The sequence below is a fragment of the Chrysoperla carnea genome, chromosome 1 (genome assembly GCF_905475395.1).
Source record: "Chrysoperla carnea chromosome 1, inChrCarn1.1, whole genome shotgun sequence".
Lineage (NCBI taxonomy): Eukaryota > Metazoa > Arthropoda > Insecta > Neuroptera > Chrysopidae > Chrysoperla > Chrysoperla carnea.
The window spans coordinates 103308671-103324271 of NC_058337.1; the positions used below are offsets into that span (position 1 = coordinate 103308671).

Sequence of the window (15601 nt, forward strand, 5' to 3'; positions counted from 1 at the left end):
TAATAACTGGTTTTTAGGCATTCTAGAAGTAGACAAAAGGGTTAAAAATTTTCTAGAGTATTTATTATTTTCGACAATAAGGTTGGTAAAAATATTGTTATGAGTGTTGGTCTTGCAGAATTAGGATCTTGGTATTGGTCTTGTCGAAGTGATACTATATTGGTCTTGAAAAATTTGCAAAGGCACGGCTAAGACTGTAAGAGCGAGACTAATTTTGCTCCTCACTAATTAAAACCTAAAAGTTTACACCAAGAGCGTCGCTAAAAAGGGTGGGGTGAACAGGAAAGGCTACTGCCTCCCTAAAGACTCGAAAAAATGAATAAATTACAAGTAATTTTACTGCCCAATTTATAATTGCCGTCCGAAAGATAAAATTTTGAAAGTCTGCAATGATCCGCAACAATTTTCGCCTACGCATATCCTTCGAATTTGATTTGTTTAAGTTTTTATAATCTGTATTTTACATTCTTTTTTATATTCGTCAACTATAAATCATATTTATCCACGACCCTGCTCTGAAATTTTTGTTTTGTTTTGAACTAGGAAGCTATAAATTTAAATATTGACGAAGACAGTTTTTCAATTAAAGTTAACGAGGTGAGGCGATCAATTAACTTAGTGGAGTTAAACAATTGTTCGTTATTTTCATTGGCTTTTCGTGATTCAAATTAATGCCGGCATAATTCTCTTCAATAAGCAACATAATCCCGTCATTAAACATAAAGAGCATTATTCATAGCCTACGGAGGTCACTTTTGACTATGAAAACTGGAAAATAACAAATTATAATTTGTGAAGGCTTATCTTTTATTAGTTTAAGAGATATCATTTATAAATTGTTTATCCACTTATGTTGTAGGTAAATAAACAACATTATTGAAATGAAAAGTAATTTTCATAAGGTTGCATTCAGATTCTATTGGATACTTAGTTTGGAGTATGCAAAACCTATTGAGCAAGTAATCATTTTACCCATGACCATTTTTTGAAAAAATTTAATTTACAGAATTTATGGCGTTAAGTGGGTCTTATTTGGTTCCAGTATCTCGGATAAAGTTGTCCATGCTCTAAAATATTCGCAATAATTTCGATAGGTAACTTTTTCGAATTTTCCTAATCAAAAAATTTAGAAATAAACCAAAATACAAGCATAGGAAGAGCCTAAAGATGTATCCAGAATATGTTAATAACTTTAAAATATGGTTTACTTTTGAGAAAAAAGCAAAAATCAGAAATCTAAACAAAATTTTTGACATGATGATGAGTTTCAATTTTAAAATCTGAAATCGAACTTTAGAGGTTTTTGGATGCTTTGTTGATTGAATTTGAAATAGTATTTGGGATTTACTAAATGGCGGAAAAGAAATAATATGCCCACCTTTTTAAATAATCAACTCCAGTTAGGTTGTTCGTCTCGTCTAAGCTCAAATACATTAGCTTAAATGACTTGCAAATTAAGTAATGAAAATATTCGATGACAATTAGGATGTGGATAGGGTATTATTATTAGAATATTCTAATTATTATTAACATGCAAATAAATTATGGTATTATAATAAGTGTTTATACTGATATTGCTTATCATGCATGGATATGGCACTTCAGTAATGGATATCATTAGATCATTCACTTTATCAATCTAAAAATAACTTCATTGACAAAGTTGCATATTTTGAAGAGTTTATTCAATTTTTTTAAGCACATAACTTCATAGTTTTCGAATTTTACGAGAAAATTGTATCAATGATTGGAAAAATACAAATGAGTTCTGGAAAGAGTAAAATATTTTAGTTTTTATGTTGGTAAATTTGAAAAGTAGGTATTATTTCGAACACTGAAGTATTCTGTAACAATTTCTTCCTGTAAGGTTTTAATTCTAAATACATTCTATATAATACATTGCTAATAAATTCGATAGGGTTTTAGAAACTCAGTAGTAAATAAACTTTCTTCAAGAATAATAATCAAAATTAATGTAAAGATTAAGTATATTTATCTAACTTTTTTCTTTACTAACCGGTCGAGAATTTCGTTCTGATAGATACCTTCATTTCCAAGAGAAATAGTCCAATCTTGACCGTATCTATACAGCTTGTTTGAAAATGTGCACATTAAATTTTTTTAAAAGTAGCTCAAAAGCTATTATCATATCAGTATCTCATTTATTAACATGGAGAAAATTTTTCCATTTATTTTTTATTTTTTGTGATCTTAAAAAGTGAACACTGCGTGCAATAATTAATTTTTTACATGAATACCGATATTACCATATTAGAAAACAAATTGTTTTCTCTAGAAAAAGCTCTTAACAGCGTTGTTGAACGAGTATTTTTGAGCAATAGATTAAATTTCAATTGAATTTGACCCTTTTGACCTTAAGCTTTTTCTCCTGAAATAACGTTCTCACAAAAGTTGGTCGTAAATCATTTGAAACCTTAAACAGTTCTCTATGAAATTCTTAAATTGTTCTCACTTTCTAATTTCATTTTTAAATAAAGAAACCAAAATACAAAATTTGGATCAAAATAATATGATTTTAGGCACAACTCTTCATCCCTCTTCTTAGTTTTTATGTCATTTGAGCTAAAAAAACTAGTCTTTGGACTCTTTGCTCTTTCTTCGGAATTATGGTATCTTCATATCAAATTTTATCGGTTCGGTCGTTTAACCGTAAAATACTTACTTTTACTTTTAAAATGGCTGTTAATATGGATTCGTCGAAAAAAATACTAAATAATTTTATCAATATTGAGGATGGTAGTCATCTTAAATTTTAGGATTGACGTCAACTATCTTCTTTTGAACCTTAAAAGTTGTTAGTTTTTACTTTAGCTTTAACTTTACATCTTTTTAAGTAGTTGCGATATTGGCCACCATTAATAGCATACAAATGGCGGAGGTTAAGTAAAGCATATCGGGGAAATTTCTTACCTAAACGGAGAAACAACTTCCTTTTTATCGATATCACTGAACTGAAAACAAAATTTATAAAATAGAAATAAATTTTAATTTTATTAAGTTATTTATTTAGGAATTTATAAAACAAAACATTGATATCAAAATAAAATGTATAACAATCAAATAATATAAGTACATATAATTAATTATATTGATCTACTTAAATATCTATAATAATAATAATAATTATAATAATTGAATTAATTTTAATTATAAATGATAAGTAATATAGAAGTATATATATTAATTAGATAAATATAATGTAAATTGATTAAAAAACATTATATATTATATATTAAATATAAAATGGTTCACATAATTATAGATAAAATAAATATATCTATAATTATAATTATAGGAATATAAAATATATATAAGTATAGGTATGTATGGGTTTATTTATATGATATCAAATATAAATGCATTATATTATAGGTATATAATGAACCAATTTATATTATATATTTTATATAAATAATATTTAAATTTATATAATAATTGCTTTCCTTTTATTTAGAAGTTTAAACAATTTGTGATACTACTTCAAAATCAAATTTACATTTAAATGATATTTTCCTACTATAAAATGAAAATAGAAATTTATATGCGTGTTTAATGTATGAGAAGTAGGAACATTAATGAATCCATTCGTAAAACTGAAAATAATGTCCATATTTTTTTAATGCTTACAATCACTGAAATTAGTAAAAAATTAAAAATAACTTTGACGTAAAACTTTCAAACATTTTTAGTTTTATGGTGGAAGCGTAAGGAAGTAGTAAATTTTAAAATTAATAATATACAAAATCATATTTATTAGTTTTTTTAGCGCTTCTTCAATCAATTTTCTAATAAAATATAAAAAAATGATTGAATTGGTTTTTCTTTGAAGAGATAAATTATCATTTATCACGAACTATGTTTCATCAATCATTTCCACAAAATTTTGAATCGTTATAAAATGAATTTGAATTTTTTAATTTTTTTAAAGTTACTTAATTTAAAAAACAAAAATGTTGTTCAGAGTATAAATTAGACTAATTTTTTGATTATTATTAATTCATTCATTATTTTTTGACGTATCTCTTGTATATTGTAAACGAGTAACTTTCAAATTAACTTTAAATTTTAAACCATGTTACGTGTCTACTATTCCACATTAACTACTAAAGTTAATACGCAACACAAAGAAGCTTTCTGAGGTTTCGGTGTACCGAGCGTCGATTAAATCGAACTTTTTTAGAATTAAATACAGCGACAATGGGAGTTGAAATTGACAACCATGTAGACAGTGCTAGTCAATACAAAATACGCTAAAACTCAAGCTCGAACCATGCGTTAGATTTAACTCTTATACCATCGAAAACTATTGCATCTTGTCCGTCGGAACAACATGTCCTTATTATGAAATGATTCTGAATGTCAACACAAATTGTGCTTATTTGCACATTAAACACATGTTTTTGCCCTAGTTTCGATTAGTTCTATTGAATTAAATGGAAATGAATTGTGAAATTTTTCCCAATCAATTTCCAAATCCGATTCGTTTTAATTAAATTTCGATTCAAAATTTTAATTGGTTTCAATTGGAATGAATCTGAATTTTTTCCAATTGAATCTTATTGAATCCAATTGGTTGAACTGGAAATTTCCGATTCATTAATCGGACTTTTTTTATCAGGGTGTTTATTTAATTTTCATTGTGGATAATTTAAACCACCTTTTGATATTTTATTCTCAAATCATCTAATAATCAATTTCTTTTAAAGATATTCAGATACTATTATTTAATATATCATTAATTAATTATCACTTTTAATTAATTAATTATTAATAATGAATTAATTAAAAGTGACTAATTTATTGAGTGATTTTATATCATTAAATTAATTAATGATTAGATAAAAGGAAAGCATTAAAATATTGTACATTTTATATAATAATAGTAAGGATTTTAAAATATTTAAATAATATCACTCACAAAGTATAGTTGGTAAAATAATAAATAACTAATTTAAGTAAATTAATTAATTAAATTAATAAAAAATAATATACCTATCTATGTAGGTAACTAGATTTGTGGTAACTATATGTAATGTACGTAGTATTTGTATCTTTTTTTTTTTTTAATTAAAGATACTTTACATTTTGTTTATATTAATTAATTAATTATTAATTTTTAAAGTTTGTGTGCGTAGGTAACAAATATTTTATATATAGGTCTGGTATAATATATTATTTTATAATAAATATATTTTATAAAAAATTAAAAATAATAGGAATTCAATTTAAATTAAAAAATATTTTTTTAAATAATTATAATAATATTTAAGTATTTATATAAATTTTATTTAAAATATACGTATATGATATGTATATGTTATATTTTCTTTTATAAAATATCAAAGAGAATGCATTATTTAGAGTCAATGGTTATATTTTTTTACGCATGGTGTATCCCAATTTCTGTATAATATTTGCTATACAATTTTTGAATTCGCTGTATAATAGAATAAAATAAAAAGATAGGGTTTCGTTAATTATCGATTGTAATTTTGAAAGCATCATGATTTCAGTTTGACTACCATTTTTACGTTCAATGTTCTTCATACAAAATTTTAAAATTTTCGTCAAAAAAATCAAATTTTGTATTTTAGAACTCAAAACGTATATAACCTTTCTTAAACAAAAAAATACCCATAAAAAATAGGTTGACGTAAATTTTATTTTCTACTAGTTCCTTTCATAATAAAAATTTCAGTTTTATTATTTATTAACCGAGATATTATTACAATCGATAATTAACGAAGCGCTATCTTGTTAATGGTACCTATCTATCAGATTCAAAAACTACAGGAATTTTATACTTAGAATTCAATATATAGTTTATAAATGCCGAACCACGTTTGTATGTTTTATTTAAAACTGTTAAGAAAAGATAAATTATAGCAAGTGTATATCTAAAAATATATTTTTTCTTTTTCATTTACATATATCTCTATCTCTATACATGTCAAGAATATATTTTTCTATTTAAGCTAATTTAAGTGCAATAATTAATTTTTATTAGAATTTACCTTTTCTTTTTTCTTTTTTTTTTTATTGTTATAGTTGGTTCCTTGGAAGTGCGGTTCGGCATTATTAGAAACATTGGATAACTTTAAAATTCGTTTAGTCTCAAAATCTATAGCTCAGTGTATTTGAAGATTGGTTTTACTAATTCCTTTTGAAAAAACAGACAATGATTAAAGAGTATTTTATGGCTGTATTAAAGCGTTCGTGTGGAACAGAGGGAGGGTTTTCGGCGATGATGTACCATTGCTATATGAGTATCAATTTTAGGTGCACGAATTTAAGAAGGTGTCTGTTGATTTCATTTTGTTTCCGAAATTAAATTTACAACTCCATACCACTCATTTTAGTCCTATTGAGACCATAAAACAAAATTTATTGCAGAAGCTTAACTAACGTCGATAAAAGGCTTTTTTTAAAAATAAATAAAATTTTCTTTGAAGGAAAAAAACCGATAATGAATGAAAATCGTATATTTTATTTAATATTTTTTTGCCTAACTCGGGTGATAGAAACATGCTTTGGTGTATAATTTAAAAGTACCTGGATTACCCAGCTTTACTCGGTATTTTTTGAGTTATAAAGAACATTTAAAATGTCTCCACTCAAAAACCCATTTGAATGTCCCGGTAATGTACTTTATTTCGTCACCAATAGATGTCAGGAAGAGTCAAAACAAAAAAGTTATGAAAATACGGATAAAACGACGTTTTCTAAAAATGAAACCTAGCTAGATCGATTTTTCGCCCCAAAAACCCCCAGCATACAAAATTTCAGGAAAATCGTTGGGGCCGTTTCCGAGATTTCTGATATAGAACAATTCTTGTTCTATACAAGAATGGCTCGTCATAAGTACATAAGTGAAAACGGATTCGATTTCCTGCCATTGTGACGTAATAACAAATTATTAAATATTAGAGGTACTCAGAGGACATATTAAACTAATACAATTTATTTTTTGGTTCAGCCGTTCACAACTACCATAGATTCAAAACCAATTTGGCTGAAAATAACGGCAATTTCTTTTGAACAACTCTAGTGAATATAAAACGTAATCGTGCATAAGGTACTTATATTAGAAATATCTTTTTGAGGGGTTATTTAAATCGAAGATTTTTATTTGTTATTTTTTGAAAAAAATACATATAATAATTAAAAGTTAACACTTATTATGATCTCTATTATAACCATCTAATAGTCTTATGTGCTTCCATCAGTCTAAATACCCTTTTAGATATGCCTGTTTGACCAGAATGTTGATCTTTGATATCCAAAATTTGTACATATTTTTTGTAACCATTTCACTCTATGAATATTTCTCAATAATAAATCAACTTTATCTTATAACTATACTTACAATTAGATAAATAAAACTATATAAAATATTATTAATATATTAGTAATTTATAAAGAATTAGCATATAATTAAAAAGGTAAAGATGCCATAAACATATTTTCAATAAAGGGTGGTGGCGTAACTAAATCCTCTAATTTTAAATAAAATATCCTCTGTAAGCCTTGTACAGATAATGATCGTAACTCCGGTAATTTCGATAAAATTTTACTAAAATAATGTTGATTATTAATATTTGTTGTATTATTAAAATTACTTTGTAAATATTCTTGTAAAATATGTATATATTTCATTTGTAATTGTTCAACTTTAAATGGTTGCTTTAAACCATGCCGTTCCGTGATTACACATAAAACACATAATATAACAAATATATCTAAATTTAATGATAATTGTGATAATGTTATACAAAAATCATAAATTGATAATAACCATTCATCACCAAACGAACGTAAACATTGTTCTTTATTTAATACTAAACCAGTATCAAAGATAATATTTGTATCAGATGATTTTAAACGATATGCTAAACGTAATACAAATAATTCTAATGATGCTGATTGAAATAATAATTCTTGATCATCCGGATCTAATTCCGTTTGAAAACCGGGAATTTTCATAACAAATTCTTTAATAACATCAATACTTGTTGTTAATAACGTATAAAATTGTTCAATTTTATCTGATTCTGTTGTTATTAATTGTAATTTATTTGTTCGTTTATTACTATCATCAGTATCATCATTATCACTTGTATTATTATCGTTTATATTAATATTGTTATTATTATTATTATAATTATATTGTGAGTAATCTAAATTTAATAAATTTGGTGATGTTTCGATATGTGCTTGTACTAATTCTTGTAAAATTGATAATGATGAGGATGATGATGAAGATGATGATAAATTATTATTATTAACTACTAAATTATTGTTATTTATCGTTGATGTTGTTGTTGTTGGTACTGATGATGATGATAATGTTGTTGATGAAGAAGTTGATTGTTTTGGTTTTGATGGTAAACGTCCACGACGTCCTTTCAATGAATCGGTACGTACAACTTCTTTAACCATACCAACTGATAAACATTTTTGATAACGACAATACTGACAACGATTACGTCGTCGTTTATCAACTGGACATTGTTTATCAGCTAAACATACATATTTACTACCCTTTTGTACGGTTCGTTTAAAGAATCCTTTACAACCTTCACATGTTCGTACACCATAATGTTGACATGCGGCTTGATCACCACATACAGCACACAATTGTGATAATGTTGTTGTTGTTGTTGTTGATGATGATGATAATGATGATGAGGAGGAAGATGATGCTGTTGTTGTTGTGGTTGGTGTCGATGATAATGCGGTTGTTAATAAAGATGATGATAAAGTTGATGTTGTTGTCGTTGTTAACGATAATGTTGTATTTGATAATGATAATGTTGGTGATGAACATGCTGATGAATTATTTGATGATGATTTATATTGCTGTTTATATTGTTGTTTGTGTTGATGCTGTTGTTGTACGGGTAATGATGCACGTCGTTGCTTGTGATGTTGAGGTCGTAATGATAATAATGATGATGATGATAATTGTTGCTGTTGTTGTTGTTGTTGTGGTTGTATAGGTAAATTTGTGAGGTTATTGTTACTATTATTTATAAAAGGAAATGCTGGTAATGAATGATATGTATTTGAACTTGATGGTGATGTTGATGATAATGGTAATAATTGTTGTTGTTGTTGTTGATCATTATTACACATTATCACATTATTACTCATTATCACATTACTATTATTATTATATGTTATCATATCATCACAATTATTATTATTATTGTTGTTATACATAGATTGCTGTGATAAATGAGGTTGTTGTTGTTGATGATGATGATAATACATTGATGATGCTGAAGCATTATAAGATGATAATGGTGATGATGAAGATGATGATGATGAAGGTGATGGATTATTACTCATATGATCGTACATATTTTGTGATTGTGGAACTTGATGATAATGATGTGATGATGATGATTGATAATGATTTTGTTGATGATGAATTTGTTGACGTTGATGATGATGATATGATGATATATTTGATATTGATGGTGTTAAATTTAAAGGATGTTGTTGTTGATGGTGAGGGTATAGCGATAATGGAGGAGATGATGTTTTTGTTATTTTTGGTGATGAAGTAGGTGGTGGAGGTGGTGGAATTGGCGGTGGTGATGAATGATGTTGTTGTTGTAACTTTGATAACAAAGCTGATGTTGATAGTTCTGTTGATGTTGTTTGATTTGTATAACAATCTTCATCCTCCATTTTAAAACCAAATTCAGATAATTCAATGTCACTTGAATATTGACGTATGGAATACGTCTCTTGAAAACTTGGTAACAACGATGATAATAGCAATGAAGTTGTTGATGCTGTTTCTGTTGTTTTTGTTAATGGTATTGTTGTTGTTGATGCTAATATTTGTTCGATTTGTTGATTATCAACACTTTCAATACTATCACATGAATGATTGTCTATAATTGCTGTAGTTGCTAATAAATTATTGTTATTGTTATTATTAAATAATTGTTGTTGTTGTTGATATAATAAATTATCACAATCACTTATATATTCTTCCTCATTATCACATTCACAATCACTATTATTATTATTATTATTATTATTGTTATTGTTTATATTTGTTGCTAATAATGTTTTTGTTGTAATATTATTAAAAATAACATCAGGAAATGGATCTAAATCATTATCATTATTATATTCATCACTTAATATTGTATCATCATTTGATAATGATAATGATAATGATAATGTTGATGTTGTTGTTGGTACTATTGTTTTTATATGTTGTTGTTGTTGTTGTTGTTGATGATGATGTTCATTTATTAATAATAAATTATCGTCTTGTTGTAATTGTTGTTGTTCATTTAGTTCTTCAAATAAATTTAATGAATTAAATGATGAATTATTATTCTGTAAATAATAGAAAAAAAGAAATTAGGTATATAGTAATTTATTTTATAGAATGAATTGATTATTTTATTATTTATAGGAGTTTCCGAATTTTCTATTTCTGTATATATGTATATACATTTTTCTTGATAGAAAGTTATTGTTTTCACCTCAAAAAATGAAATCGATAACTTTAATAAGACTATAATACGAAAATAACGCTTAAAAAGGTATGCATATTTGTATGTGCATGAGTGTGCCTGCCTGTCGTTCTGTGGCTAAATTTTTGGGCTAACTACCATTTAAATATTTCAATTAACTTTAAGTTTTACTGATATTAAAGTTTTTTGAGGAATCGATGCGATTTGATTGGGAATCAAAGTGGAACGTAGCAAAGTTCAGTTTTGTGAATGATGAAGGAACAATTAGTTTGAAATTTCTTTATTAATACTCGCAACTCCAAGAAACCATAGATAACACTGTAATGGCGAATGAAGAGCATATAAATTTCTATCTCCATGGTAAAAACAAACAAAAAATAATAGTAGAAATTCCTTACAGTGCTTTCTGAAGTCGTGGATTATAAGTACCTATAGACCTACAGTTCTAATAGTACCTAGAAATTTTTAAGGACTTTACATGTCTTCTTACTGCTTGTTTGTAACAGCAATTATTAAGGCTGTACGAGCCAAGGCAATTTTAAATAAAAAGCTTGATTTATTTTTTATGAAGTTAGATTAGGTCTAAATCAATGCTGAAAATTTTAAGGAGGGAGAGGGGTTGCTCGATTATTTAAATAAATTATCGCCTTCAAATGTAGGCATATTCATCCTTGGTTTTGAGGTAAAACGGATGATGGATAATATGTTTTCATAGATTTGTCCAAAACTAGTAGAAATTAAAAAAAAACTATTTAAATTAAAGTTGAAACCTTAATAAATTATTCAAAACAAAAAAAAAACCCGCTGTGTCCGCCTAAGGATGTATGAGCAAGGTAGTGGGGACACAAATTTAAAAAAATATATTTTTTCCATATGGTGAATTATGTTATATATTGACAAAATAATGCGAAAGGTAGGAATAAAAGTTTTTAATGTCTGAAGTAATTTTAAAATATCGCAATTGAAATTTTTTTTGATTATTTAGCTTTCGATATTTCGAAAACCAAGCAGATATCGAAAAATTGTATTCATATTTTCTGTCTACATTTTTGAAGTTATAAGAAAATTCATCATCAAAGTTGAAAATAAGGTAAAATTAATTTCAACCACAAGTCTAAAATTGCTTTGGTGCTCGTACTTCCTTAACTAGGTACATTTCAATCCGATAGATTATCCATTATTTCTCGAGAGCATACAAAAATTTGGATTTTATCGGCTAATAATAATAAAATTAATTGAAATTTTGTTAACATAAAATTTGGCCTATTCTTATATTTGGAACAATGAATTCATCCATGTATGTTATCAGCTACGGTCCTAGAGTAGAGCGAGAGGAGCGGTTCCTCTAGGCTCCAGATAGGGGCGTCAAAATGCCAAAAGTAAAAAATTATTTTGGTCAAAACTTAATTAGTTTACAAAAAAAAAAAAAATTATTTTATATAAATTAAATAAGTTTTGATAATTGAAATAGAAGTTGATTTATGAAAAAGTTGGTAATTATTATTAAAAGCGTCGACCAAAAGGCGCCGAAAGACAATCTCACTCAACTATGATTAAGGGCTAGGGCCGGCGCTGTTGGTTATATATTAATGAATATATATATATATAGGTATTTCATTTGACTAAATCAGAAAGTGATTGATGTTTACCCTTAAAGACCATTATTCTCACACATGGGTTTTTATGTTTTGATACATGAACATTGAAGTTTAAAAACTATTGGTTGGTTGATATAAATGTCATGCGTATATATGTATAAGTATATTATTGGTTACATTATTAATATAATACGGTATGTTGTTATGGTTACATTACATACAATTGTAACTATTGGTTCTAAACTAACAAAGTACTAACAATTAAATAAATAATAATCATATTAACCATATACTTTCTACTGGTTATTATTATTATTATTAAAATTAATTATAATTATTAATATATGTATATGTATATGTATGTATGTACTTCAGGCTAGATTTTAATCTTTATAATTTAATATATTTAATGTAACGCTATTGGCAAAAATTAACACTAATGAACAATAAGAATAATGTTATTAGGGTGAAAAAAAAACATGGTTGCTCATTTCGATCGATTTTTTCAATTAAAAGTTTATTCAGTTTAAATAAACTAATGAGTGAAATTTACAAAATTTAAAAATCCCTCGACAAATGCGATTTATTCTTTGTAAACCGATTTTTGGAAACTTAGCTATAAAATGTTCTCAATCAAGCCGGTTCGACTGTTTAGGGGCTACGATGCCACTGAGAATCACACAGATAAACACTTTAAACTTATAATACTTCTTCTTAAATCAATATCAAAGTGCTTAGTGAGCTATCATTTTTTTGGACAAATTTTTGAGTTAACTTTGTTCTTTTGAATTATTGTTTTTTACCTAATTATTTTTCCATTTCTTTTTTCAAAATGAATTGAGCCAGGTTTATTTTACCATTCAATTCCATAGAAATTATGTATATGTTAAAATTATATGTCATGTCTTTTAAAACTGAATCGATTTTGAAAATCATCGCCAACTTTTTTGTTTTTTTGGGTACGGAATCCTAAACACGTACTAAGAACTAAAATAGAACTAAATAGCTAAGAACACTCTCTGATAAATTACCTTTCAAATGAAACCAAAAAACTTAAAATCGGTTCATCCATTTAGGCGCTGCGATGACACAGACAGACAAACACACAGACACACAAAAGCGGTCAAACTTTTAACACCCCTTCTCTTTAGTTCGGGGGTTAAAAATAGATTTCATACTTTTCAATTTCTTTCAAACGTTTGTTAAAGATTTTAAAAAAAACTTTGAAATTTCGACTTTTTTAAAACGATAAAAGCATTCAAAATTTAAATTTAGATTGGTTCAAAACATTCTTTCATTTTCTGACTTGAATAGGAAAAGATTAAATTAAATTGCGAAAAATTATTAAAAAAAATTATAAATTGTATTTTTGTTTAAGAAATTCTATTACTAGTCGAAAACGAGATTGCTATTTACAATTTCAAAAAATTTAATCGTATGTTTTTAACACGTTTTTATTAGCTGCATACGTATGTTAGTATTTATCGAAAACTTTGATCATGATTTTGACCTTCGTCAAAACATCGGATTAACTCAAAATTTGGCACATTTATCAAGGATTGATGACAAAACAATAATTTATTTGATTATTCTGACCAGGATTATCAGGAATAACGACTTCCATATATGAAAATATTTACATTTATTTGCGCTTCCACCATATTTATACGAAATTGATGAGAAATAAATAATAGTGCAAAAAACTAAAAATCACCAAATAAATAATAGTTTAAAAAAACTATAAAACACGCTTTTGTAACTAGCTGAACTAAAAGGTAAAAAATAATTTCTTTAAATTCAAAAAAAAAAATATATTTTATCGTAAAAAGGCGTGGAGTGCTTTGGTAAGATATTTTATAATGACTTTACTTTTACCAATATCTGTCTATAAAATAAAAGGATTTTTTTGAATTTAATTAAATTATTTTCTACCATTTAGCTCACCTAGTTCCAAAAGCGTGTTTTTTAGTTTTTTTAAACTATTATTTTTTATTGCTCGATTGCAGTTTTGAAAAACTAACATCTAAGTAGATATTTTTGTTTTAAATTAATTTTTCTAAATTTGGCAACTTGTTTTTTTAAATTTATTTGATAAAGGAATCAAATTCTATTAAAACTAGATAATTCTAGAGACTGCCGAAAAGTTTGTCCTGGCCATAAATAACATTAGATGACTGGTTATATTTCTATGAATCTTTATCCCGTAGTATCTAATCCACAAAATTAAATTAATTTAATAAAAATGGGATATCCCTTTTGTACAAAATCTAATCATTTTTATAGTTTTAAAAATTTTTCATTGATTAATTAACTAATGAACCATTAATAATTTATTATATAGCTGTATTAATATTAATAAATGACTAATTCATAGGCACAAATATTATTTTTATGAGTCATTATTATTAATTAATTTTCTTAATTTTTTGAATGAATTTTGAATGTGATATTTTTATAATAATATTAATGAACTATAGGTATTATTTATTCATTAATATGTTGTTATGCTAGATAATTAAAAATAAATTGGCAACACTTGATAATTAATTATAAAGAGGATTAATTTAACAGGTGACAAGCCGATAAAAATAATATATTTATTCGATAATAATCAAATTTGAAGATAAAAGAAGTTATTGATTATAGATAATCTAAAATTCTAAGCTAAAAAAATAATTAAATATCGCCTACAATTAAAAATAGCTTTGTTTTTGGATTCTAAGATGTAGGTACTGTATATAAAACTTTATGGAACCTTATAGATCCTTCATTAATAACTATTGATTTCCCGATTATCGAATATACAGTTTTTTTTAATTGGTTTTAAATGCTTTTTTTTTTCTACTTTTGCTATTAGAATATATTTTTATCAACGTTTAAGGTATTCAGTTATCGAAAATTACTTGCAAAATGGTTGGTTGTTATTCTACAAAGTTTCAATCTATTGTAAAAATCTTCTTGGGTTTCCTGACCGTTAAACGGAAAAATAACACTTTTTGCTATCTGGAATATCGTGTTGGAAGTAACCTTATTCACGACAACAATTTGGACTGATACACACTCATTAGTTGTTATAAATTGGTTTCACAATGATTGGAGTATAAGTTTAATAAAAATTTATTTGCAAGTTTTGAAGAAATAGTGTCTAGCGTTGAAATTGAATTATATTCCTTTCGGAAAGTACGGTTTTAGGTTTTAGATTTTTTTATCGATTTTCATTTCCTGATATAAACAACAAACGGTTATACAGGATGAACCATTTTCTATACACCTAAATATCTCCTCTTGTAGTTAACCAATCAAAAAATAACTTAAACAAAAGTTTCAGAATTTGATGGAGGATATCATGTTCTGACATCAGTTTGGACCTAGTTTTTGAGATTTCTTCAATAGCCAATTTAGATCCTAAACGGTAAGAGATATATTAACACTTTATATTAGAAAGCTAATCCTCATAAAAGAGCTAACATTATTGCATTT

General features: G+C 26.1%; 1 protein-coding gene across 1 annotated transcript in view; it reads right to left on the reverse strand.

Moving 5' to 3' along the window:
* Positions 1-7455: 7455 nt before the first annotated feature.
* The window catches only part of LOC123293044 (nuclear receptor subfamily 4 group A member 1-like), a 69747-nt gene continuing 61601 nt past the window's right edge, over positions 7456-15601 (reverse strand). Inside the window, 5 exon segments of the mRNA XM_044873763.1 lie at positions 7456-8102; positions 8181-8292; positions 8392-9184; positions 9242-9944; positions 12315-12375. Of these exon segments, the coding sequence (XP_044729698.1) occupies positions 7456-8102; positions 8181-8292; positions 8392-9184; positions 9242-9944; positions 12315-12375 (2316 nt within the window).